Source organism: Scleropages formosus, chromosome 25, assembly GCF_900964775.1.
Source record: "Scleropages formosus chromosome 25, fSclFor1.1, whole genome shotgun sequence".
Classification (NCBI taxonomy): Eukaryota; Metazoa; Chordata; class Actinopteri; order Osteoglossiformes; family Osteoglossidae; genus Scleropages; species Scleropages formosus.
Window position 1 is genome coordinate 2,404,602 of NC_041830.1, and position 26,886 is coordinate 2,431,487.

The following is a 26,886-nucleotide window of genomic DNA, read 5'->3' on the forward strand; positions in this document are numbered from 1 at the left end:
TTTCTCGTTAGAGGCGATTTTCTGGAGAGAAAAGCAGGAAAACTAACGTTAGGATTATCGGTGAGGAAAATAAATTGGTCTAAAATTAATACGCTTTGTGCAATTTTGGAAGCACTCATCATATGCCGATACGACAGTCGAGTAATGGCGATGACCGCTACCAGCGCACGTGGCGCAACACACTTCCTGTTTCTCCTCCCGGTCGCGGGCGGAAAGCACGTGCGCACGAGTGAGCGTCCCAGCAGGCCGCCATTGTGCACGTTGGATATGATAGGATTTTTTTTAAGTTTATTCATCCCTGATGGGAAATTCGCAAACAGCGGCTGAGGATGACGGAGAACAAAGCAGTTACTCAGAATAGTACATCACAGAAATGACAAAATCAAGATGCAGAGAGTTAACTATACAGAATACTTAAGTAGAAAGACTAAGCCACCACAAAGACTCCTATAGTCAAGTGCTGAACTGGTGCACTTTACCTCAATCTTCATCTTTACAGAACAATTCCCTAAAACTTATACACTAGGGAAGCACTCTCAATTTTAGATGGGTATTTCTAAAGTTGCCTATAGGCTTTATTCTTCTGGAATATCCCACAGGATATTTTGTCACACAGTTTGACATCCAGACTCTTCGGGCCTGGTATGTGTGAAGTATGTGCAGTTCTTGCTGACTGACAGAGCAACTGAAAGGTCTGCTTTCTTGGGGGTGACCATTACAGAGAACTTCTCTTGGGCCACACAGACCTCTACTGGCGCTGGAAAGGCATAACAATGCCTGTATTTCTTGAGAAGATTGAGGAGAGCAAGACTGTTTCAGGATCTTGTGAATTTCTATCAATGTACAGTGGAGAGTGTACTGTATTCCAGCTGGACATGAGAAGACCAGAAGGCTCTGCAACAGGTCATCAGGATATCTCACTGAAGCTGCTGCACCTCTATGGTTCGCTGGAGGCCTGGGCCCATGGTGCTTCAACAGCATCTTCTTCATAAACGCACGGCCACATTAACTATTTCCACAGACATTTTGTCAACAGTAAATATGCAGGACTGACAGTATGTTCCAGTTGATGTGGTGTCTTCTGCCATCACTACTCATCCTTGTCACATATCCACAGGAATTAAGCGGGTTTTTTTATTTTTATTTTTTTTATTTTGGAGACTTTCAGCACTCTTGTAATCTTATGTGTGACAGCAGCAAGACACCCACTGCTGTAACAACTAGTATCATGGTGCAGTTTAGGATTTGACACACCATTCACTGCCAACCAGCATGCTCCAAGGATACAAATACCCTAAACTGGCAGGTACAGCAAAACATACAGAGTGGTCAGTTTAACAGGGAACGAAACTAAGGAAAACATGTTTTGTATTTATTCAGTGACTCTATGGTGCATGAATTTTAAAAATAATTAAGGACAAAGTTCTGGAGAACGTGCGAGTCAAGCATGAAGAGAAGACAGCCAAGTATTTAATAAAGTTTGGTCAAGACAGGAAACATTGCTCAAAGAACTAATAAATTATATGTAACAAATATTTGAAACATAACATTTTTTTCAAGAAAAGTCTTTCAGACCTCACCAATAAAGCTTGGTTTTATCAAATACATTTGTAAGAGAATTTGCTGTGGTGACAACACTACTGCAAGCAATGGACAGATTTTGGTGTGGGACTGGTGTGGCATATAGACGTGACCCTTAGAAAGTCATTTTATAGATTACACATGGTGGCGTGGTGTCAAGACACAGGATGGTGCCAAACCTGAATGTGCTTTGTACACCTCCTGTGTATTTCCTATTGTTTATGTTTTAAAAGGTGCCACATCTTGTTTTCCATTTACATTTTTCAAATTAAAATGGCCTTGTGACTCAATGGCACTTACAACATCTATCTTCCCAGCCTTCGTGATGCTTTTGAAATCCCTCCATCTGCATTCACAGTCACAATGTGAGAAATGTAAGAATCTCTGAAGGACATAGATTCATATTCTTTCAGCCAAAGGAAAGCAAAATGTTATAATTATACGGGTCTTATTTTGACAGCTATGTCATATTCCTGTAGCTGTTAAAGGGTATAGAAACAGTACAGTGTAACTTAAGTTGTGCGCTTTATTTACAAACATGTGGTGCAATGCACTAGGATTAAGTAAGTAGCTCCACAGTATGCCTTGGTCTTAAAACGAATCCTAAAGAGTATACTATCTGGATACAATTACAGTCTATGACAAACTCATGTTAGAGATAAACAGATAACCCTGAAATGTGACCCTTGCAAACAGTGAGAAAACAACAGCTCAAAGTTTACAACAAAGGGAACAACCTCATCATTCATACAGCTGTTTGCTGCCTCTCAGACATAGCAGACAGTAAGAACTATAAGAACACACACGTCAGACAGATTATCCATACAACAGGTGGTGTACTGGATTATCTGTAACAGTGTCGTGTTTTCTTGCTTCTTTCAAGTTTCTCAGCTCAACAGATAAATATTCATAGAAATTCTGAATTCTTAACCGAGAGAAAGGCTCAAAAAGAGGTCTTGACAAGTGAGACGGTCTCAGGTTTTTCTCTAGCTGTCAAAGTGATGTTAATTTCTCTTTCTCCCAAAGTTAAATGGAGATGAGCAGTGGGTCCTAATTCTCAAGCCAGTCCCCTCAGGAGGGACTCATATCTTGCAGAGTCACTTCTGAAGCAGGATCAGTGAAAGAGCTGAGATACAAAGACAAATTTGAGTTCTGTTTCATATGACACTGTGAAAATGAGGTAACCTGAGGAACACAAGACTGGTGCTGGCCCAGAGGGACCGCGCTCACCCATTCCTTCTCCAAACCCCTGTTAATGGGCCATAGGCCCTGGCTTGGCTTCAGGCTCACGCTGAATCTGTGGCGAGTCCTCCTTTGATGGCTTCAGCGAGTTTTTGCTGATAGCCAGCAGTTCTCGGAGTTCTTTGTTTTCAATCTACACACACCACCAAAGAGAAGACAGACACTTAACATCAACTAGTGTTTCAATATGCAATATAAGTTTGTCTTCTGGTTTGGTTTTAACAGATCAAATTGTTTTATGGGAAGAAAAACTGCGTTTCCATTTGTTTACTGCTAGTAATTTTAAACATATCTGATTTTTAGAAAACCCCCCTTCGGAAGAGTGATTTGCTGCTGCCTGCATGAACGCACCTGTACCAGTTACAGTAAATGTACTGTGTTTTTTTACATAGTATCCATTAGCAAACTAATCATACACCTCAATTTTTTTTTTTTTTTTTTTTGGAACAGGGACTCCAAGCCTGACTCCGATTCACAAGTTTTCACGGAAGGCATAACAAATGAAATGACCTTTTCAAAGCTGAAAACCCAGTTAACAATTGCAATACGGGTGGTCCCTGACTTACAATGATTCGACTTATGATTTTTCGACTTTATATAAACATTCAGTAGAAACCTTACTTTGAATTTTGATTTTTTTCCCAGGCATGTGATATGAGGAGCGATACTCTCTCACGATGGTGGGCAGCGGCCGCGATCCGCATCTCCCAGTCTGTCACACAGAGGTGTGTATTAAATGCATTTTCAACTTACGATATTTACCACTTGCGATGGGTTTCGCGGCACGTAACCCCATCGTAAGTTGGGGACCACCTGTAATTACTGAATAAGAACTGGATTTTGCACAATGTATTTGCATAAGAATTGGACATTTCTGTGACAGTGACAAATGAGTGGCACTGACCATATGACCAGCAGTTATGTGCCATACTCAGTACACTATAATATGTAATATCAGAATCATATCAAACTCAATAGAGTGTTGTCAGTGTATCCAATTCAAAGAAATAAAAGTCACAAGGGTGAAAAGAACTTTTTTTTTTGCTGAATCACACACCACAACTGTCAAGAAGGCAAACTCTAAAGTGTTGCAAGTTCTAAACTGGAAGCACAAAGGGAGTTCAAGAGTTCAGGGCTGGAGTGAGCAGTATTCAGTATGGATGGTGTAAGCTAAATTCTTATTAGTCTTTTTTTTGCCACTACATTACCATGATAACTGTGTTGAAAAATCTTAATTTTTCCTTTTTTTCTTCTCAGCACACTTCTAAATAGTTTTGTCTTCAGTCCATCAGGGCATCAAAGTACCATAAGCATATACTGATCGAAGAACAAGTGCAGTTCGGGGAAAATGTTAGGTTTACATCACCTGACTGCAAAACATTACTCGGCACACAACAGTACTCAGCTTTGAGAAACAGTTTATTTTTTTCAACTGGTGATGCAGCAGAAGTCCTCACGTTAAATTACCTACGTTGGGTAGATTCAGTTAAAATTCCATGTCCTGCGTTTTCTGTGACCAACTAAGACAGCAGATGTGACCAGCATCATGAAAGCTACATGTACATCTTCTTACCTCCACCTGTGCCAGGCGTTCCCGCACAGAACAGTAATGCTCGTCATCCACCTGCACGGCCTGGCGCATCACCTGACCCATCTCACAAATTCGCTCCAGCTGGCCCTGCACCTCCTGCAGGAAATCAGGAATTAGCAAGGAAAGCGTTAGTACAAAAGGGTGGGCGGAGTGGGTGGGAAGTATTATTACTATTATTCTTTATCTGTGTCAAAGAACTGTTACAGATAGATGAGATGTGAAACATCAGACCATTGCGTAGCACTCTAGTACACACAAACTAAGTAATTAGAATCACCCTTTCACATAAGTATTTTTGACCATGGGAGAAAACTTGAACCCACACAAGCAACACTATCAAAACAGACTCAATACTGTATACTCACCGAAAAAAGCTCTGAGGCAGCACTGCTCCCCACTACACAGCTATAGCCCGTCTACCATACTTTTGAAAGAGAACTTTGCAAACGACTTCCAGATGATGGCATGACAGTTGTCTGCCAGAAGATGCTGACTAAATGAGTGGAATTCTGACCTTGGCATGGTCCTGATGCAGGCTCAGGACAGGCCGCGTATCTAGCTCCTTCCGAGCTGTCATCAACTGCAGCATCTGTTTTCGGTAACGGCCCATGATCAGCTCCAGGGCATATTGGTGCTCCTCAAGTGAAAGCCACAGTTCTGGGAAACATGCACACACACAACCAGAGCCACATATATAGTTAAGTACTTGCACTTGAATTTGCATTTATTCATTTAACCGACAATTTTCACTAAAGCAACTTACAACGTTCAGGTACAATTACTTACCCATTTACACAGCTAGGTAATACTACTGGAGCAATTTAGAGTAAGTGCCTTCCTCAAGAGTACTACAGCTGGAGGTAGGATTTGAACTGCAGACCTTTGGGTCAAAAGACAGCAGCTCTAACCAGTATGCTACCAGCTGTCCCTATATTTATCCAAAGATGCACAAGGTAGAAAATACACAAAGGGATACATGCCCTGACATAACAATTACTTAAAGTGCTTTTATAAAAAAAGTTTGATTCTTGAAGACTTCTTTAATTCATTATAGGAATTCATATTTCCTCCTTTAATTCCTAGAAAAATGGTTTTACTAAAGCATATCTACATGCATTTGTTCTCTGCGGGTAGAAAAAAAAACTAATGAATGGTTCAGTGCAACAACCTATTCCTTATAGCTCCCCTGACATTTTTTTTTTAAAGTAAAGCAACGAGCTGTAGAGGAAGACCAAAGTAAAAGGCGTACTTGAGGAACAGAAAGACTGTATATGAAGGGGGTAGGGGAAGGGGGTGTTAATGTGCCCACCTCTATTCTCCTGCTGTAACTCCTTGATCTGCGTGTTCTCCTGGCTCAAGAGAACATGGGGTTTGTACTTAGACAGTTCCTTCATCTGTGAGCTGTCCTCCGGGAACTGGATGGTGAGAAGGGAAGTGGTCAGACTCAGTTCAAGATGTCATGACATAACAACATGCATGTCTCATACTTCAGGCCCTATTTCTGGATAGAACACCAACACAACAGCAGCAAGGGAACATAACAGCTGGTAACTCTGGCCTCACACCTTGTCAGGCAATGTACTCCCCACCTCCCTCATGCTTTGGACTCTCTGGCTCAGAGTGCCTGACTGCTCAATTAGGCTTTCAGCTGCTACATCGTGCTCCTTCAGCCTCTCCAGTAGAGTGCGGGCATCGCCAAGAACTTTCTCCAGTGTGCACACCATCACCCTGGGGTTTTGTCACACTGCACAGAAATTCCAGTCCTCCCCTTCCTGTGTTGGGAAATACAAACACAACTTGACAGTGCGCATTCAGCTGACAGCCTGTTTTCCAAACCACAAACAATAACAGATGCATTCAACACCCAAATACCTGCCTGAATAATTATGTGCACAAAATTCCATTATTAACCTAATAACACGCAGAAAAATTTATTTACACCACACAATGTTACATGCATGTGAAAGGGATCAAAACCAACTGACAGAATACTGACTAACAGCGCCATACTGCTGAAGCACTTAAACATCTCAAACTAAGCGACGTACAAAGTAAAGAAGTTGGAATTTAAAAACTCTATCAAGTCATAAACGCCTACTGAGCTTCTCCAAGTGATCCCAAACACTATGGAACACATCCAAGTTTTGTCATATACTACACGTTCACTCAGTTATTTCTAATTTCCAATACGATTATACACAAACTACCTACTAAGTGGAACTAGTGCTAAAGCTTCAATAGTTATAATAGGTACTACAGGCAGTGCCCGGGTTACGAGCACCCGACTTACATAAAATCCGTAGTTACGAACCACCCACATCGGGTTACATAGAATAATTTTTAATAACAAAGAGGCGCTACTTTGTGACGCACATAAAAACATTGCGTGTCTACAGCGGTTCGTCGGCTCATAGGCGCGTGAGCCTGAGGTAGGATGAAGAACTCCTTCTTTTCAGTTGGACCACGTTGCTGTTAACAGTGTGTCATGTGTATTACTACATTTGGCTTTAATTTTTCTTTGTTTTTACCATCCTAACCATGGCACCAAAACGTAAATGTGATGCATCCAAGAAAAGGGGGAAAAAAAAAAAAATCACGATAAAACGAAAGTGAAAATAATAAAACGATTGGAAAAAGGTGAAATATTGGAAAAGCGAACATTAAAGTTTATTTAATGTTTTTTATACCTATACATGTACTCACATTCTCTGTATTATAAATACTGTAGTAACATTTAGTATCTCTATGTCTCTCTCTATTATAAATACACTACTGCAGTTACATTTATTATTATTATTATTATTATTATTCTTATCATTACATTGTATTATTATTACTGTATTGTTATATTAAAGATGTTTTAGTGTATCCAGAAGTGTTTCTGTAATTTTTTTTTTTATCCACAGAAGGGTACACTACACTATTTGCTAAGACAAACATTTAAGTAACTGACGTCAGATACCCACCGTACCTGTTCCGACTTACGTACAAATCCGACTTAAAGACACACTTAGGAAGGGAACTTGTTCGTAATCCCGGGACTGCTGTATTGCAAAGCTGAGCGTAGTTCAACTTCCTTCAGATGCTTAACGAGTGAATGTGCCGTACCGAGTTTGCCAGCGACACGAACTTGAGCTTTGCTGCGCACCTCGATAAAACCGCTAGTCTAAACATTTCCTACCTACTAGTGTTCGTCGCCAGCAGCACGCAGCATCGAACTCGTATGTCGTCAGACTAGCTCCCTGCCCAGTTCGCGGAGCAGTAAAGTTTAGTTTAGGAGTCTATTGTCATTCCATTTTATCCGAGTTACTGACTCTCTGGACCTGGTCTGTTCCGCCTAACTTCACTAAATCTCTGTTGATCATAATGAAACCTTCTTACTTCGATCCACATACATGCCTTTAATCAGCAAAGGAAACGTTTAATAAAGCACTGTGTAAATCATTTTTTTTTTTTCTAACCTTGTGTAGCCTCAACTTCCGTGAAGACGCGCGTGACTACGTCACGTCCGCTCTACGTACTCACGTAGGGGGTAATGCGGATTCGTCGGCACGTATCGCGCTGACGGTTGGACGCATTCGAGGGTGCTTGGTATCCGGCGTCGTCGCATTGGAAAGCTTCTGCGGTCTTTTCCTCGGCGTCTTCGCCCTCAGCTTTCTCGCAACATACCCCTGAGAGTGGCAGGTTGCCTGCGTCATGGCGGAGGAGGACGACGACACTGGCTTCGATGAGGACGTCGAAGATGGCGGATTGGGCGCGGACGGCGGACACGGCAGGAGGAAGCGGCTCTTTTCTAAGGAGCTGCGCTGCATGATGTACGGTTTCGGCGACGACCAGAACCCGTACACAGAGTCCGTGGACATCCTGGAGGACCTGGTGATCGAGTTTATCACGGAGATGACGCACAAAGCCATGTCGATCGGGCGCCAGGGCCGCGTGCAGGTGGAGGACATCGTGTTCCTCATCCGGAAGGACCCGCGGAAGTTCGCGCGCGTGAAGGATCTGCTCACTATGAACGAGGAGCTGAAGAGAGCGCGCAAGGCCTTCGACGAGGCCAACTACGGCTCGTGAGACTGACAACAAAAACACGTGGCGTGCGTTCAGTGGTAGACCCCGCGCGGCCAACGTGTGCAGCAGCAAAGGAGGCTTTATACATCGTTTCCGTTTCTGTTTTGTGGAGGCAGCTTTGCCCCCTGGGTTTTAATAAATGTACAGTAAAGTTGCACTGCTGACCTTGCCTGCTGTCACTTGGTTTTTCCCCATGACACCTGATGATCAAACCCAGGCAGCCAGCTTTATATATTGTTTGCGTGACACCTTTGCCCAAGATCACCAGTGTCCGGTTTGTACAGTGAATTACCTGCACTGACAGCAGGGCCCCTACTGTTTCCATTCAGGATAAGGTAGTATAGCAGGAGTTAGGATTTGAACCAGAATCCACCTGAAGTGAACAGCTCTAACTGCTATGCCCCATACATACTACTGCTCCTACCTGTTAGATTATTAATCTGAGTGTCAGCAGTTCACACTTTATCGTTCTGCTTTTTAAAACTCGTGTTAAGGTGAAGTACTGATTCCTAGCTGTAGAACACAGTGAATTTACCAGATGTGATCATTAGGGACAGCAGGTGGTGTAGCAGTTCCAGCAGGAGTGGGATTTGAACCAACTTAGATTGCTGAGAAGGTGGGTGTCAGACTTTCAAAACAGTTGTATTGCATACTCATACAAATGGACAAGGATTGTGTGCATGGAATGTTGTAAGTACATTTTGCATTTGTGCAGTGGGGAAATGTTTTGTCAGTTCAGGGTAAGTACCTAACTACAGCTGGAGGTGAGACTCAAACATAGCACCTCAGCAGCAGCTCTGTTGATCTAGATTAGAAATAATTCAGCACAAGCAGATGCCAATAACAGTCTGGATTTTATTGGAGCTGGAGGCTCTAATAACATGAATAAGCTCTACAAAAATAAACCACAACAGAAAACATAACCCAAGTAGAAATGATCAAAAAGGTTGTCCTAAACTACAGAAAAGCAGAAATCCAATAAACAAAAGGCAAGAGAGATAAGAGACATTTGCAGTGTGTGTCAATTCCTTATTTTCCTGTGTCTCGAGAACTGACCCACATGCAGTGAAAGCAAGAAACGGCACAAATCACTGGCAAAAAAGATACAGTAATAATCATAGCAATAATAAAATAAGTATGGGACTCGTGAACCTCTACAGCAAGATGCTTAACACTTCTTTATACTTTACAAGATAACGGGGCAGAAATGATACCAATATAGTTATATGTATATTTATATTCAGTAGAAGAATAGAGAATAAATAGTTGCTTAAAATAGTGACTAATATGCATTTGCCCTAATCCCTAACCCTTCCCCTAAATGTCATCTGTGTTGAGGTGCAACTGCCCCGGGGACACTGCAAGACACCTTCAGGAGTTGCCAGCATCACACTGTGCGTAATTATTACAGCAACCAACCATTTACAACACTAAGGAAACGCAGAGTGAATGGCTTCATAGGTATTTTCAATAAAACTAAAGTTACAGAAGTCTGTTCCTCTAATTGTGGCCAGTGTGGAAGGTGGGCTGGTCGGAGGAAACGGGGGACCCAGCTGAGCGATGGGTGCCACGCAAGTGTGGAAGACGGTGACGGAGAGTGGGGCAGTGGAGTGTCTCTCTAGCTCTGCTGTTTGCGTTTGAGTGCCTCCATCAGGTCGTTTTTCAGAGCCTCCTGCTTTGTCCTGTCGGCCAGTGACTGCACGCTCCTGTGGGAGACACACGGTGTGAGCGTTTTGCCACCTTTGTCTCACACACGCACGCACATCTGTCAGTGAGCTGAATGCGGTTAAGGAATAGCCAGGCCAAAACAACTCTGTGCATCTCAGTGCCATCAGTAACCCTGGGGGATAACAATGGGTCAGTGTTTAATAAACATGCACAATGCAATGTAATGCCATCTATACACAGACACACACCCAACTAAAAATGTTAACTCTGGAGGAAATGTCAAATCAAATGTGCTAGCAGCACTATGAACAACTAATACACTATACCAGTGACTATACCCTACAAGGCTGCATGTAGGCACACGCACACACGTTAGCTCATCATTTTTGGGGGCTTCATATTTACATTTATTTAGCAGACGCTTTTCTCTAAAGGAACTTCCAATGAACTCTATGTAGTGTTATCAGCCCATACCCCTTATTCACCAAGGTGACTTACACTGCTAGATACACTACTTACAATGGGTCACTCCTCCATACATCAGTGGAACACACGCTCTCTGTCACTCACACGCTATGGGTGAACCTGAACAGCATGTCTTTGAACTGTGGGACGAAACCAGAGCACCCGGCAGAAACCCACACAGACACAGGAAGACCATGCAAACTCCATACAGACTGAGTGGGGACCGAACCCATGTCCTCTTGCACCACCCAGGCACTGAGACATCAGCGCTACTCGCTGTGCCACTGTGCTGCCATTTACTCAGGTTTACTGAAATAAGGCATTCCAATCCCCATTGAAAAGAGTGGAAACATCAGTAAACATTATTACATTTACAGTAAGAAACAAACCTGAAGCACTGGGTGGGAAGATGGGTGGATTCATTTGAACTTACACACAATGACCGCCCCCCCGAGAGGCATGTTTCAGACATTTCTATCCTTGAGGAAGCCTTTCTTCAAATGCCCCCAAAAATACAACATGCACGTACAGCGCGCGCGCGCGCGCGCGCACACACACACACACACACACACACACACACACACACACACACACACACACACAGAGAGAGAAAAAGAGGGGGCAAGCGAGCTGGCAGGCCGTGCACACGGTTGTACCTCCAGCCCTAGTTGTCAGGCTGAATGTAGATGTGGCGCTGGGTGAGGACCTGGGAAAGCTCCCTCTGGAGCTGCCGATACATTTGGTTATCGGGCAGTGACTCGATAGATCTGATGAGTGCATGAAGGGATGGACATCACGGATCAAGGAGACAGGGCAGAAGAGAAGAAAGAGCACACACAGCTTCAGGGGGGAAAAAAAATTCAACAACCAGAGAAGAGGGGAAGAAAGAAATGTAATGCAGACGTGGATATGGCGGCACGGAAATGGCAGCAGCAAAGCAAGAAAATAGGACGGAAGGTAGTTGAAGGTAAAGATGAATCCAGTACACAGTGATGACACTCCGGTCCCCTCCATTCTCACACTGTGTGGAGTCCTCTAGACGGACGTCTGCCATAAAAAAAATCTGAACTCATCTCCAGGAGGACAAAAAGTAACAGCCTTTTAATTTCATTTCACCCAACACGCCAAATGTCACGCAGTAAAGCAAGACAGCCACACCACCTTGGGGGGGGGGGGGGGGGGAGGAGAACAGAGTTCACACGCATTCACCATATGAGCAACAGGCTATACTGGGCCAAGTACCACAGGTGGCGAGGAAGAGCAGCCAGCCCACAGCACCGACCCCAGGCAACACTGTCCAGCTGCTGCTCCCTCAGCATCACACACAGGTGGACTGTGCAGCACAGCAAACACTTAGACCTGGTGCCACAGAAGCACTCCCACCTGCACACTTGTAAAGTGAATAAGGCTGTCATGTGAGGAATAGGTTACATTACAAACATTTATTCATTTAGTTGACACTTTTCTCCAAAGCAACTTACAACAATTACAGTTACAAGCAATTTTACTGGAACAATTCAGGTAAGTACCTTGCTCAAGGCTACTATAGCCAAAGGTGGGGATCAAACCTGCAACCTTTGGATCCAAAGGCAGCAACTCTAACCACTGTACTACCAGTTGCCCCCATGCTAGGCCGTTAGAGCGGTTCAATTACCATTATCACTTACGGCAGAAAAGCTCAGTGAACATTCATTGAATGTAGCAAAAGGTAAAACGTAATTTTTATCCATGAGAAACTTTCCTAAATGCTTCTGTGCTTTCTGTTCAACATTTTCACAGTTTGGTTAATGGAGCTTTATGACTGGAAGATCCAGTTGTGATTTACTTTTACCTTAACTGATGGTCATAACTCTTATGATAGAGATGAAGAATGATATCTATCCTCACAGCAGGCGCTCCTCGAGTGATGACAGGGTCATGACACAGCCATCAGAATGAAAGTCAAAAATCCACTTATACAAGCCATAAGGTTATATAAAGAATTAACATGCCAAGTTGTATAATAGGGCTTCACTATATTTCTCAGCAATTTTTCCCACTTGCTAGTCAATTTATAGAAATATGTATCTTGAAGGGAATCACAAACAAAAAGTTTTGTACACAAAACCTAACCACTGCTGGACAAGGAAACACCTACCGAGCCCCAAACAATAAGAAATGTGGCTATCATGTAGCAGATGGAGTGGTGGCGTTATACATTATGACCAAACACAGGGACTCCAACACATAAAACCGGTTAATGGACAGCTGTTAAATCCGGGAGGTCGTAAGATACACAGGTCTTAACTCGAGGAGCGCCTGTAGCTGGTTTGGTTGTGGAAGTGGTGTGACCACAGCAATAAACTCAAGGAATATATGTCTTCATCCAGTGCCTACATTAGAGATTAGTCCACCCACTACCACTGGTACCCTAATTGTACACTAGAAATCAGTCTCCAGAAAATAGCCACACTGACACTGCTAAGGGGCACAAGTGTGTCTCTCTTCCACACCATAACATATGACAAAGTTTCAGCTGAAGTAAAAACAACTGCATAATGGGCAAGAGTTTGTGAATAAGCCCGACGTACAGAGAAAAGGGTATATATTTTCATTAACTGTTACAGCAGCTTCACATTGTATGGGCCTTACCTATTAATCATTTTAATTTGGACACAACAGTATAGATAAAATTTCAGACACGATACACCCAACGTAATTTCCAAAATATTACAATGTCGCCTAAAGTTTTCCATGCTGTACAGTCAACGAAAAGGAATAAGAGCAGTTGTACAGGCGGACAGCACTCTCACCACATCAGTATTACCTTTCACAGCGCCTCTTTTCATTCAACACATGCTGTATGTACATTTATTGCCTAGTTCTGCAGAAGAACCTCAGCTTCTAAAAGTGAGTGAGGCTGTGCCACCACATGAATCATCTTACATCCATTCATTCATTCAGACACTTTTGTCCAACGTCACAATAAATACTCTGCAGCGTTTAGCCGATACCTTCACATCCAAGATGACTTACAGTGCCACTATGGGCACCTCGGAGTCACTAATTCACTTGAAACACATGTCTGGACTGCTGGAGGAAACCCGAGTACCCGGAAAACCCACGCAAACACAGGGAGAAAGTGCAAACACCATACATTCAAAGTGACCACATTAACTTTCACCACTAGTGAAACACTTTTGTGCTGTGGTTTCACTAAACAGTAGCACACAACCTGAAATAACCTATAGCAGTTGGAGATTGAGATTTGTATTCAAAAGACCTTGTTTCAAATCCCACCTCCTGCTGCTGAACCCTTGAGCAAGGTACTTACCCCGAACTGTTCCAGTAAAAAAAATACCCAACTGTATAAATAACTATAGGTAGCCAAGTACACAAAGCTTACACTAATTCATTGGCGAAAAGTGTGAGTCAAAGGAAAAAATAATAAATAAATGACACTGTTCTGGATTCACACCATACCTCAGTCCATTGACAATGTCCTTGGTCTTCCCAAAGTAGATCTCATTCAAGGTGGAGCGAATTTTATTCTCCATATCCTAAAAGAAGAAAAACAGCATGAGATATGAAGACAATTGCTTTGATGATGTAACAATGTTTTATTTAAATCACTGACTATGGAACCCTAAGATGTAGCGGTTACAACACGAAGCACTGCCTCCTTAAAAGCTACATGACTAAAACGAAAAAAGGTGGTATCGGTTATAGTTGTTTGCATTTTCTGCAGCCCCAAAGCTTCCTCAAGAACCTCTCACCTCGACCAGGCGACCGATGTTGGCAATGTGAGGGGAGGACTCTCCTACCGTCTCGTCTTTCTCCATCTGCAGGCAAAGCACAGTGGAGAAACGTGAGAAACACACTGACAGGAATGTGGGTGACAAAAAAAAAAAAAAAACTGCAATAACTCATTTATCTGCAGACATTTGCTGCTGATCATATCCATCTACTCCTGATGACAGTTTAAGATAAAAACGGTCTCCATTGATGGTATCAGAATCTACGAATATGGGAGCTGCGAACACACTATAAATTGCGTTAGCAACAAACAGATGAACAAACAAAGAGGACAATGCCCTTGTAATAGTGAAAAAGAATGACAAATGAATGTACATCAGCAGCCTTCCAGGAAAGTTTATCCTCTCACTGTCTGCTTACCTGTCGGGTCAGGCTGCCACCCAGGTTCATAGTGCCTGAGCCCGTCTTGGTGGTCTGCAGCCAGAGCATGACGGTGGAGGTCAGCTTGTAGTGAGCCGTGCGGCCACTGGACTTCTCCTGTGTCCCACAGAGCAGGTTGGAGCTCATTTACCACACCACAGGTTTGTGCTGAAACCCTAGTGCTTAGGTCCTCTTCTGAGCCTCTCACCTGAACCTCCACTACGTGGATGGAATCCCAGCAGCCCTTGATCTTTTTGGAGCCATCGCCAGCCTTCTTGATGAGGATCACTCCTGCAAAGCCATGGTCCAAGTCCCACAGGTACACCGATGACACGCCACCTTCAAAGTAGCTGAAACACACTGACTAGTTAGTGGTCAAAGCACAGCACACCCTTCTAGTGGCTTACCCTGTAACCACATCTCTGCCTACTACTAATGTGGCGCAGGCTGCCACTCTTCATCTTGCACTGGTACACTTGCTTGAAAGGAAGGTAAACTTTCCTTTCCACCTTTTACAAGTTGCTCAAACTAGACAATTTTGGCAAAAATGAAGCCGAATCAGCTAAAACAACTAATTTACAGGTGAATGCAGTAAGTTATTATAGTCAGCATGAACCGTAGCTTGAGGAACGTGGCGCCACTCACAGGTCCCTGTATTGGTCGAAGGCGTTGTTGGCCTCCACCTCCAGCTTACGCAGACGGGCAGAAGGCATGGCACCGTCATCAAGCGGGGGCTCATATTTATTACTCCAGGGTGACCTGAGTGGTCATGAGAAAAGGAAAAGAAAGTACACCATAAGCACCTGAAAATAGAAGAAGGCGACTCTTCCCATTTCCATATAGTCAAACCCCCTGGTCCGTGCACATTGCGTTCATTCGTTTGATTCAAAATTGAAAAACAAAATGCGAATTCATTCATTCATTCGTTTTTTGCTTTAATATTGAAAGCAAAAAAATTAGAAAAATGGCTTTTTATTGTTTCTGAGCACGCACACAAAAAAGAAAAGGACTTAATTTTCCCTTTTAATTCATTCATACAAAGTGTAGAAATGTAAATCTCACAATACAAAATATGATGAATTCCCTAAAGTGCACAATATTTCCAATCTTCCAAGTAGCCTAACCTAGAACCAGAACTTCATGGTGCTTTTAACACCTGCGCTTAACTACTAATAAGATTCTCAAGAAGTAGCAACTGAAAAATCCTGCCGATTTTCTCAGTGGACATGTCATCCTCCCTTACTGTCACTCTCTTGCTGCTTTTGAAAAGCACGTATTGATCCATATTAACTTGTGAATAACTTTGAGTGAAGACAGCATGTTCGATGAAGCCACTGATGGATTATGCACGGTTTCAATTCGTTTACACCTGGATTGTTCAAAAATACCACAAAATGAAATAACTCGTAGTCGAAAAAAAAAAAAAAAAGACAGGAAGAAACTATAAATGAGGCATATTAGAAATATTTCACATTTTGAGCAAAGGATGGTTTTTAAACATAGTTCATAATTGGTTTTTCATTTTTACAACAAAAAAAACGAATGAAGGCATCGTAATTTGCATTTTCTTTTTCAATCTCGAATCGAAAAACGAATGAACGCAACATACACGGATCCCCCCGTCTTGGTTTTATAGTTTAGGACTAGAATGAAATAAGACACAGAGGCAGTCGGTGAGTAGCGCTCCAACACACACCTGTAGGAGTCCCCATCACGGTTATAGTCACACAGAAGGTAATCCTTGCCCACAATCTTATCACGTGCAATCTTTAGGGGCTGGTCCACAGAAGACAGAAGGTCCTCACAGAGGCTGGGCACCTGCACACACAGGAATGGGACAGTGAGTCCACACAGAAAGGCCCTTCTAATTGGAAAAGAGACTGAGCAGGCTGGAAGGATCCAGTTAAGCACAAAACTGGAAATGCGTTTAGCGCCCTCCACCTCACACACACAGTCAATCTCTGACATTTTTGCAGAAATCATTTACAAATGAAGGAAACCGTAAACATCTTTCCATAAAGGAAGAGTTAAAACACACACACACACACACACACACACACACACACACAATGTCTACAACTGCTTGTCCTGAGTGGGGTCACGGCAAACCGGAGCCTAACCCAGCAACACAGAGCGCAAGGCTGAAGGGGTAGGGGACACAGCCCAGGCGGGACACCAGTCCGCCGTACGGCACCCCAAGCAGGACTCAAACCCCAGACCTGCCACATAGCAGGCCCTGGCCAAAACCTGCTGCACTACCGTGTTCCCCAGAAGAGTTAACAGATCAATGCGGGGGGGGGAAAAAAAAAAAAAAAAAAAAAACAAAGCTCTAAGCAGGAGGAAGCAAAAATATTTATTTAAAATGTAGGGAAAGAGGAAGTAGAGATATTTCTCATGAGTCAGCCACACTGTTGTACTACCTACTTAACTAGAAAGAAGAATGCATGAGTGTATTAACACTTCAGCACAAAATGAGTCAAGACAATAACAAAAATGAGCACATGGGAAAAGACCATGACAACGTGAGGTACTGCAATACACTGGGCTGAGCTGTGTGCTCGCCTGCGTACGCCAGTCTGTCTTGTGACGTAGGACCCCGGTGTGAGGCAGACGTGCATGCTCACCAGGTCAATGAGGTCGCTTAGGTTCTTCTCGATCTGTTGGGGAGGCAGGCGCCTCATCAGGTCCAAGGCACAGTCTAGTTGCTGGTCATTCTGTAAGGACACAGGTGGCATGTGAGGCAACACACCAATGTGACCAATAACATGTAGGACAGAGCAATACACAAGCATGTACTGCACATGAACGGGAGAAAAACATGTTCATATGTACATATGTATGTGAAAAGGAATGTAAATGAGCAGCACAGTAAAATGCAGTAAAAGCACAAGGACAAAAGAAAAATAGACCAAGGACAAAAGTGTTCAGTGAGGAAGTTAAAGTTTAGCGCTGTCCCCTCTCCAGCGCTGCCCAACATGGTCTGAAACAGACATACCAGAGGGTTAACTTCCTTCTTAACCAAACAACATGAATCCCAGGGGAGGCCTGCTATTTTCCAGCTGTTTTAAAACAAAGTTAGGCCCCTTTCATTTTCCGCCGCCCTCCCTACAGCTACACAAGTGACATGTTCCACAGTTCTCATCACACGATACATTTGTAACCAACTTGCAAGTAGGTGGTACATTTAATTTTGTGAAGTGAAATGCTGAACAGTTTGCTCATGTGGTAGGATGTACACATCGGGTTCAATGCTGGTGTTTGCTCAAACTAGACAACTTTGGCAAAAATGAAGCTGAATCAGCTGAAACAACTAATTTACAGGTGAATGACAGTAAGTTATTTTTTTTTTTTAAAAAAAAGGTCAGCATGAACCGTAGCTTGAGGAATGTGACAATATTAAGTGATGGGACTCTTTAAGCTGCTCCCTCTCTGTCCTCATTGTATTGCTGGCTTAGTGCAGCACACCATGGACATGCTAACCTTAGCCCTAAACTTACAGTAAGCTATATTGTTACACCCTTTCCGTCAAGACTACAACATGAAGTCCTTCAATGTCAAAGAACAAACTGCTGCAGGAGAATTCAGCAGAAGGACATAGGATCGATTCCAAAGAATGGCTGAGCACTGATGGCTGTCTCTGCTACTGTCATTATTAGTTGTCTGCACAGCTTCAAAAGTCATTTACAGCTTTTCACTTGTTTGAAGTGCGGTATTATTATGGGAGCAGGTCAGCATCTGTACTTTATAAAAAGGGTTCTGCAGCAGAACCAACAGTGTGACACAAACTCACTGCCTTCATGTTAAAAAAACATTTTTAAACTGCTGCACCACAGCATGGCAGAAAACTCCAAAACCACATAAGTACCATGTTCAAATTTGAGAACAATTTTAATCTGAACTTTTTCCTCCCACAACAAACAGGTGGCACCTGATATAATTTTCTATTAACTTCTCAGAGGTACAGTGTTTATGGGATTAAAAATAATAATAATTTAAAAAAAAAAAAACTTTAAATCCAAACATGCAAGAAGGGCAAAAAGGTCTTTCATGAGCGATTATGCGAGTTGTTTCCATTCTGTCATGATCAATAAACATGTGTTCAGTGCAGGGCTGTGGGAAGAAACCCCATGTAAACATGAGTCGAACATGCAAACTGAACACATACTGAGCTAGATTTCGACCCCCAGCCTAGATGCTGAGGCACCAGAAGTATCTGCTGTCCCAACATGCCATTCCTACACTAACTGCCTGCACCTGCCTTTACCAAAAAACAGTGCGAACTACAGCATATACCAAACACAAACACAGTGCTCTTCTGCAGAGGCTTTTCTATCGTGGGAGACGGATTCTGTCCACCCTGTTGGATTCGGGACACTACAGTAGATGTCAAGTGCAAAATGTCTCTTTTCAGACATTCTGCAAAGTGTGTGAACAGACGTGTTCTCACTGAGCTCAGAGACAAAACGCTGTAACAGGATTAAAAGCCTTGGGTTGCAGAGGCAGAGTGATGGCAGCTCCTCGGTCTCCCCGCATGGTAAAGGTGAGCAAGGATCCCCCATACCAGTCAAAGTGGTGTGTGTGTGTGTGTGTGTGTGTGTGCTGTCAATGCATGCTGCCACATTCCCTGAGGACAGCGCACTGGCCACCTCTACACTATGACCTCACTGGAGCAACAGGGGTCTGCCAAACCCGGGTTCCAACACTACCTTCAGCTCCATTACCCTTGGTCAAGGTACTTACCCTGAGTGTAAGTGCACAAAATTCTACAGTAAAAATGAGTCTTAATAAGAACAAAAGGTGCAACCTAGAGGATGCGTGAGAGGAGGGCATGTGATGTGGGCTCTGTTTGTGTATATACAACAACAAGGAAACACACTCTGTGACAGTAAGTTTGAGGCACGCGCGGTCGAGTGGTCACTGTTGGACTGTCGAGCCAACGGAACAGCCACACACACACACACACACACACACACACACACACACGAAGCTTCCCCCCCCTCCGCTGCTCTCGTGCCGCCATCTCACCATGTCTGCAGCTTTCCTTCTCGACTTGCGCTGCTACTGTTCTTGCTGCCGTTCCTCTGCGCCTCTTTCTTCTTCACCTCTACTTTACTGTGTTTACCTTTGTTGTTACAGTTGCAAGTGACAGCACAGCCGCCCGACCCGTCTCCACAGCCCTGCCCTGGGAGCGGACTCACTTCCTCAGCCGGAGAAAAACGCAGCGCGAGAGGGTTGGGTGCGGCACATTCACATCCGGGTGACGGTCGCAGTCCCGCCACCAATCGCAGAACAGGAAGACAGGTATTCCCAAATATGGAGCAGGGGGAGGCGTGGCCCCTCGACAGCAGGAGCCAGTTTCCCATGAAGAGGGTGTGACTTTCATTGGGAGCGAAGTGCGCAGGAATCTGCTGTGCTGCTGTCAGGGCCGCTCCGCTATCTTCTTCCTCCTCACGCTCTCCGTCTGCATTCCGGTACTTTTCCGAGAAGGCGTTTTACTGCTCTGTGTCATGCCACTCTGTATTGCTTATGTATAACGCAGGCAGATATGTGTTGATATGGGGCCAGTAGGGGGGGTAGTGGTTGGAGCTGGGCTCGAGACGAGTTCCAGCTCCTGCTACAGTACCCTGGAGAAAATGATCTACCTTTATACTGGAAAACATACTGATGCAGTAAGTTGAATAAGCAAATACAGTGCCTATAAAATAACCGCCTCTCCTATAACACACACTCTTTTGAAAAATGTTTTATTTATTGTTTTACATCAGCAGGACAATCTGTGATGTCAAAGGGACAACACATTTCCACAGATCAATTTTTGAATTATTATAAATATAAAACACAAAATATCAGGGCTTATTTTATGCCTTGAAACCCGTCGTTATGGCACACAGCTGTGGTAGAAATACTTTTTACAAGTCAATAAGTTGAACAGAGATCGCATGCAGTTGAGGCGAATCGTGTGATTTTAGGATAACTACACCTGTCTCTAGAAGGTACACTCAGTCAATTTACTAAGAAGAACCTCAACAAAATGTGACTGGAACAAAAGTGGTTTCATTACTGCTTCTGTTCTTTATTTCTTTATCCTCCGCGTCACAGGTGGTGCTCTTTCCACTGTGGCGCCGTCGAGCCCTACTTTCCATAGAAGAAGAGGTTGACTAGGAAGAAACGGAAGTGACGACTTGCGAGATTTCCGCTTGGTTCGAAGATGTCAGAGAAGGAGCTGGGTCGTAAGTGGGACCGATGTTTGGCTGACACCGCTGTCAAACTTGGTAAGAATGTAGAAGGTGTTGCATGCACTCGGGCAATAACACTTGTGAAGAGATGAGCGTGGAGTCGCTAGAGGCTAAGGAAGCAGTGGCGAGCGAACAGTTCGGAAGGGCAGCGGGGTCACGCGGAGCCGAACGTAGATCGGGATGGGGATGCCGCGTGTGGTCACAGCGCTCTACCACTGTCTCCTCTGCTGCTCCTCACTTTAAGATTAACTGTTTAAAACAACTAAACAAAGTACACTTTGCTTAATGAGTCTGCCTGGCTGCCCGTTTCCTCAAGATCAGGGACGCTGTGTGTGACGGACTCATGAGTTTGTAGCCCAAAGCCCGTTTACATTTGTTGAGCAGAAATTTCTGAACTCTATCATAGAGTCTATGTGTTATCAGCCCACACACCTTATTCACCAAGGTGACTTGCACTGCTAGATACACTACTTACAATGGGTCACTCATCCATACATCAGTGGAACACACTTTCTCTGTCACTCACACACTATGGGGGATCCTGAACAGCATGTCATTGGACTGTGGGAGGAAACCAGAGCACCTGGAGGAAAGCCACGCAGACTGAGCAGGGATCGAACACATGTCCTCGCACCACCCAGGCATTTAAAACCGAACACTTCTGTGTGTAAGTGTACAATGCTGATCAAATTTGCAAATGTTTGTGTGAGCAAGTGTGTCTTCCCATGCTGCCTGTGCTCAAGTGACGGGTTTTCAAAGATACAAACATTTTGCAGTAAATTTTGAATCATGTTTTCTTCCATTTACTTCTTTAATTGTAAATTTGAGCGCACTCACTCCACGGGCCTGTGGGAACACCTTCATTCACTGCTCCTCCGGGGTTTTACATCTTCATCTTGGGTTCGATATTCCTATGTGGCTATTAACGAGATGGAAAACTTGTCACACATTTATCACAACTGAATTGGAGTTTGTGGAGATAATGTTATTTTCAGTCATTTTAATTTAGCTCACCTTTTCTTCAGCTCATACAAGGTGTTTGTTATAGCGGAATCGGAATCTTTTTTTCCTCCCCCAGAACGTAGCCTGTGAACAAATGGAGATGTCTCTGTTATTAACTTAATTGTGATTGATGGTAACAATTCCTTTGAAGTTACAGACAAAATAAGAAGCAAATGTGTAAAACATTTTTTTATCCTCTTAAGTTGCGGAGTCCCATTAACATCACACACAGTGAAAGTGTCACATTTTGAGTATAAATTTGCTTTGTGCAGCACACACACACACACATTTTCAGAACCACTTGTCCCATACGGGGTCGCGGGGAACCGGAGCCTACCCGGTAACACAGGGCGTAAGGCCAGAGGGGGAGGGGACACACCCAGGACGGGACGCCAGTCCGTCACAAGGCACCCCAAGCGGGACTCGAACCCCAGACCCACCGGAGAGCAGGACTGTGGTCCAACCCACTGCGCCACCGCACCCCCATGCAGCAAATACAATTGTTTGATTTAATACACTGTCATAAAATATTTGCTTACATTTGTTCATTTAGCAGATGTGATGTACATCTCAAAGAAAATACAATGTGTACATTACACTAGCAGAAAGAGAGACGTAGCTGCAGATGTGATTCTTAAATAGTTTCTTTCCATATGTACCAGTGTTCATTACATGAGTAGCTGTATAAAGATTTATTCAAACCTCAAGTGCTTAAACCTGCAGTGTGATGCATCAGGTAGTTGGGTATTAAGTTTCTAAGAAATTGTCTTTTGGTCCATTTGTGTTTGGTGTCACCTAGACCAGCCAGAAAACACACTGGCGTGTAACACATAGATGGTGGAAAGTGTGCAAGAAAATATACAAAGATTCCAAGCAGGCAAAGTGTGGGAAGATCTTGATTCAACTCACTTCTACAGTGTTTACAGCTTGTCTGGTGTTCCAGAGTGTTGGCAGTTCTGACAGACTCTGTAAGAAAAGATGTTTTTATGCAGTCACCGTTGAAATAATACTTAGGGACAGCTGGTAGTGTAGTCATCGTAGCTGCTGCCTTTGGACCCGAAAGGTTGCAGGTTTGATCCTCATCTCCAGCTGTAGTACCCTTGAGCAATGTACTTACCCTAAAAATTGCTCCAGTAAAATTACCCAGCTTTATAAATGGATAAATAATTGTAAGCTTGTAATGATTGTAACTTTAACATTGTAATCGTTTTGGAGAAAAGCGTCAGGTAAATGAATAAATGTGAATGTATGTGGTACAGGGTTTACTCTCGGTTCAAAGTGGCAAGAAGATGACCATTGTGCTTTGGAATGAATCAGTTAACATTTGGGATTGAATGAGTTTGTGGAAATTTTTATTGTAGGTCAAAGATAATAAAATATTTAGTTTTTTAATATTGTAGCTATATTCAACAGTTTTACAAAAACGTACCACATTTGAATACTGAATATGGGGATTTTTAATTATTTCTTCTTTTAATTATGGCTTAGTTTTACAAATGGAGCTACAAACAAAAACAAGTTACAAAGAAGCTTTTGGTCCCAGTTGTTCATATTTTTTGGTGTCAGTGCAGTGAGTTGGCAGAAGGTGTGTCAAGTTCAGGTTCACTCAGGTTCCATGTTTTGCTTGTGAATTTATCCAAACAATTTCCAGACAACAATTTGGCAGCAGGGTAGTTTTACCTCAATAGTTCAAGGTTAAGTGCCTTGCTCTAGGGTAGTGCAGCTAACGCTTGGCACAGTGTGTCCATTTCTGGGCTTTTGGACTGGTGGTTTTAAAGCAGCCATAAATAGCTGTTCATAAGCTTTTTGGAAGTGATTAGAGAACAGGGCACAGAAGTTACTTCAGACAAGGTTGAGCAGCTCTGAAGATGGGCCCTGTTTAGGTCCATTGGTTAGAAGAAGCTTCTTCAGTACAGTATTAAGTTCTCAGAATGTAGGTTTTTACATATGGGTTTTTGTGGTGAAAACAGGTTGGAATTGAATGGCTAGTAGAGCACAAGGTTTTAAGAGTTAGCAAATTGCATTGAGAGGGATTTGTCACTTTTAAAAAAAAAATAAATAAATAATCAATGTTATACAAAGGATAATGTAGGATAGGTTTGTCGGTGTTATGTCCCCCCTGCAGATTTTCCATTTGCAAAGAAAAACAGTACTCTGTGTTGGTGGTTTGCACCTGGCAACAGCTTGTTTTGCTGAAATGAAGTTGCTGTGTCAGTATTTAGTGTAATTTATATAATTAAAAAAAACACAAAAACCGCTCTCTTGGCAATCAAGTGACTAACAACTGATTTGTCAGGTGTTGTTATTAATGTTGGGTAAGAAGGTTTAAATGTTTGTCCTTGGTCTGTTTCTTTTCTGCAAAGGTTTTATTCATAAAACAGCTCTTGTGAAATATTACTTTGCAAAATGTCCTTGCATTAAAAAAAATTTGAACTCCTTAGTAACTACTTTTGTATGAATTAAAAAAAAAAAAACATTGACAGCAAAATGTTTTTGTGCTTTGCATTTGTCATGTTAGAGCTCTCTGATTTTCTGTCGGTTGATAGGATGCTCTCATTGGACTTGTGAGAATTTTTTGGACGTGTTGTGTGTTTCGAGTGTTCAAGTTTCTACGTAAAATTGTTTGCTCTGTTTTGGTTTTTAATTCCAGACTGGGCAATTGGGCTAACTTTGTTTTCTCTTGTTGACAGGATTTCTTTTACTCATATCTTTTTTACTGAATTCTGTTTTTGCCTCTTTAGTATATATTTGGGCTTATATAAAATTCTTGATGCTGTTCAGACTCCTGTGTTGGTTTTACAGTTCCCGTAGAGTTTATTTTGTAAAATTGTACAAGTTCCATAATGATCTTATTTTATCTCTCATCTTTTTAAATACTTCCACTGAGCTTTTGCTCTTGATAAAATTTTTCAAAGCAGTATTTATGCATTAATGATGTGAATAACTTCCTTTTGGAAACACAGTGCAGTACTAAATTTTTTTTGATCACAGATTGCCTCTGGAGTACAATTTGCTTGGACTAGTAGCAAAGGGGGTTTAAAACTGCTTCTGCCTTCCCTTCAAGTACTCAGTAATTGTAGTAATCACATACTTGGATGAGTCCTCTTCTCTTGAGGGGCAAAAGTGTTAGCTTTTTTTTAAAATCATTTCAGTTTCAATGAAACAATGTTTAATGTCAGACTGAAATACATAAACTGACCACAGCTTTTGATACTGATTAATTTTATTTTGGTGATAGTGGGATATTCTGTGGATTGCAATACAGGCAAAGGGTTCAGAGAAAACTAATGAAAGTAGTGGTACAGCTGATGGAGTATTGGTTAGAGGTGTGGCCTTTGGACCCAAAGGCTGCAGGTTTGAATCCCACATACAGCTGTAGTACCCTTGACCAAGGTACTTATCCTCAGATTACTCCAGTAAAATTACCAAACTGTATAAATGGGTCAATAACTGTAGGTAGCCTAAAATTGTATGTTGATTTGGAGAAAAGTTTCAGCTAAATGAATAAATGTGAGCGTGCGTGTGTCTCTTCCTGAGCCCTGGGCAGGGAAGTTTTATTTAGCTCAACTAGGGAGAAAATGAGTCCAGCATATCTGGATTGTTTGATTGGGAATCTTGTCCTGGGTCCCTGTATGCCGTTACCCATATGGCACAAACCCTGGGCATTGTGGCTGCCGGTGCAGACTCCTGTGTTGCTGGACAGTCTTAGCTGCATGTTGCTTCCTTCCCCAGAGGAGGAACACAAAAAAAGATTGTGGTGGTGTGTCCATTCATGTAATGCAGCCAGTGTTGTCATTTGTCCACCATGGTACCTTACTCTTCCCTCCTCCCTCCCGTAGGGGCCGGCCTGGGTCTGGGCATCGTCTTCTCAGTCGTCTTCTTCAAGCGTAAGTCCACGTGCTGCCAGAGCCTGCACATGTGTTGAGGATTACCCGTGCTGTTGTGTGCAATTCAGAGTAAAAGGGTTTCTGTGTCTGTGGGTGGAATGATCCCACAGGTCGCACGTGGCCCATCTCCTTTGGCCTGGGCTATGGGCTGGGCATGGCCTACTCCAACTGTCAGCATGACTTCAGGTCGCCATACCTATTGCATGGACACGTAGTCAAGGTGAGTGTTTTCTGGCTGCACACAATTCCTGTCAGTATGTGCACCATATGCCCATTATACGCTGTCCTACATGGCACACAGAGCTGGCACATGCTGACCTTCTGGTGCATATGTTCCACAGGAGCAGTAGTGGGGGCCCAGTAAGGACCGGTGTCCTCCTCAGGTCTACCTCCACCCTTCGTCTGCGAGTCATCTTTCCCTGGCACGTCTCACTGGGACACACCCTGTTTATTAAATAAAGCTGTCATCTGTATGAAGGAGCAACAACTGCGTCTTTACTCTGTGCGAGTGTTTGTGTGTGTGAGCCTACTCGTCTCCTGAATAGTTATATCTGATGAAACATCTTTTGACTGTGGACTTTACTGGGGTATACAGTTTTATGCAAAAGGTTGTTAGTTTACTAGTAACTCACTAGTTTATTTGTTCCTATGTTTTGAAGTTCATGAAATGAGTAACTGTGCATTAACAATTGCAAATGTGTTGCTTTTTAACATTATTTCCTCCAGCAGTTGTTTACTACTTTCACTTACAAAATTAACTAAATGTGTAATTTGGCCAGGGGTGTCCAAACTTTTGCATAAAACTGTATAGTCTACACAGTGTGTCCCATTGATATCGTTGCACCCACTTTTAGGCTGGATTCAGGGTGTGTGTTCAGTTTCTGGGGAATGTGCTGGAATGTCAGCTCCCAACTGGAGTTTTGGCCTTAGCTCAGGTTCTGCATCACCTGCCATATGTGCTGTGCATCACATGAATGGAGACACCGATGCT

The 26,886-nt window shown here is 43.0% G+C and overlaps 4 protein-coding genes across 7 annotated transcripts; 2 read left to right on the forward strand and 2 right to left on the reverse strand.

Annotated features, from left to right (window-relative positions):
* Positions 1-1,108: 1,108 nt before the first annotated feature.
* sike1 (suppressor of IKBKE 1) lies at positions 1,109-7,932 on the reverse strand. 3 transcript variants are annotated; one of them, XM_018742065.2, is made up of 7 exons: positions 7,876-7,932; positions 5,980-6,186; positions 5,724-5,829; positions 4,929-5,071; positions 4,397-4,510; positions 2,812-2,956; positions 1,109-1,927 (listed from the first exon to the last, which is right to left on the reverse strand). In XM_018742065.2, exons 2-6 carry the CDS (start codon positions 6,136-6,138, stop codon positions 2,834-2,836), a joined length of 645 nt encoding a protein of 214 aa, XP_018597581.1. In that variant the 5' UTR covers positions 6,139-6,186; positions 7,876-7,932; the 3' UTR covers positions 1,109-1,927; positions 2,812-2,833. The 3 variants fall into 3 exon arrangements, with proteins under 3 accessions (XP_018597581.1, XP_018597579.1, XP_018597580.1); XM_018742063.2 differs by having other exon boundaries at positions 1,110-2,956; positions 7,876-7,931; XM_018742064.2 differs by lacking the exon at positions 7,876-7,932 and adding an exon at positions 7,386-7,869 and having other exon boundaries at positions 1,110-2,956.
* Positions 7,932-8,639, forward strand: taf13 (TATA-box binding protein associated factor 13). Its single transcript, XM_018742066.2, has one exon. The coding sequence runs from the start codon at positions 8,111-8,113 to the stop codon at positions 8,483-8,485; it is 375 nt and encodes a 124-aa protein (XP_018597582.1). The 5' UTR covers positions 7,932-8,110; the 3' UTR covers positions 8,486-8,639.
* A 678-nt stretch (positions 8,640-9,317) lies between these two features.
* Positions 9,318-20,008, reverse strand: LOC108928221 (F-actin-capping protein subunit beta isoforms 1 and 2-like). 2 transcript variants are annotated; one of them, XM_018742061.2, is made up of 10 exons: positions 19,796-20,008; positions 17,395-17,484; positions 16,467-16,588; positions 15,416-15,529; positions 14,979-15,120; positions 14,771-14,887; positions 14,371-14,436; positions 14,078-14,154; positions 11,272-11,382; positions 10,111-10,188 (listed from the first exon to the last, which is right to left on the reverse strand). In XM_018742061.2, the coding sequence occupies exons 1-9, from the start codon at positions 19,796-19,798 to the stop codon at positions 11,280-11,282; spliced, it is 834 nt and encodes a 277-aa protein (XP_018597577.1). In that variant the 5' UTR covers positions 19,799-20,008; the 3' UTR covers positions 10,111-10,188; positions 11,272-11,279. The 2 variants fall into 2 exon arrangements, with proteins under 2 accessions (XP_018597578.1, XP_018597577.1); XM_018742062.2 differs by lacking the exon at positions 11,272-11,382 and having other exon boundaries at positions 9,318-10,188.
* Positions 20,009-20,063: 55 nt separating this feature from the next.
* micos10 (mitochondrial contact site and cristae organizing system subunit 10) lies at positions 20,064-26,373 on the forward strand. The gene is made up of 5 exons (XM_018742067.2): positions 20,064-20,241; positions 20,870-21,042; positions 25,848-25,895; positions 26,006-26,115; positions 26,237-26,373. Exons 2-5 carry the CDS (start codon positions 20,979-20,981, stop codon positions 26,243-26,245), a joined length of 231 nt encoding a protein of 76 aa, XP_018597583.1. The 5' UTR covers positions 20,064-20,241; positions 20,870-20,978; the 3' UTR covers positions 26,246-26,373.
* Positions 26,374-26,886: the final 513 nt, after the last annotated feature.

Excerpts from the sequence above, each read along its gene's own strand:
- sike1 (XM_018742065.2), bottom strand. The coding sequence starts at position 6,138 with ATGGTGTGCACACTGGAGAAAGTTCTTGGCGATGCCCGCACTCTACTG. Across the intron at positions 5,072-5,723 it reads GTTACAGCAGGAGAATAGAG|AACTGTGGCTTTCACTTGAG; the intron begins GTGGGCACATTA and ends CATGTTTCCCAG. Across the intron at positions 2,957-4,396 it reads AACGCCTGGCACAGGTGGAG|ATTGAAAACAAAGAACTCCG; the intron begins GTAAGAAGATGT and ends TGGTGTGTGTAG.
- LOC108928221 (XM_018742061.2), bottom strand. Across the intron at positions 16,589-17,394 it reads TAAGCGACCTCATTGACCTG|GTGCCCAGCCTCTGTGAGGA; the intron begins GTGAGCATGCAC and ends CTGTGTGTGCAG. Across the intron at positions 11,383-14,077 it reads GACATTGTCAATGGACTGAG|ATCTATCGAGTCACTGCCCG; the intron begins GTATGGTGTGAA and ends TGCACTCATCAG.
- taf13 (XM_018742066.2), top strand. The coding sequence starts at position 8,111 with ATGGCGGAGGAGGACGACGACACTGGCTTCGATGAGGACGTCGAAGAT.
- micos10 (XM_018742067.2), top strand. The coding sequence starts at position 20,979 with ATGTCAGAGAAGGAGCTGGGTCGTAAGTGGGACCGATGTTTGGCTGAC. Across the intron at positions 21,043-25,847 it reads TGACACCGCTGTCAAACTTG|GGGCCGGCCTGGGTCTGGGC; the intron begins GTAAGAATGTAG and ends TCCCTCCCGTAG. Across the intron at positions 25,896-26,005 it reads CTCAGTCGTCTTCTTCAAGC|GTCGCACGTGGCCCATCTCC; the intron begins GTAAGTCCACGT and ends ATGATCCCACAG.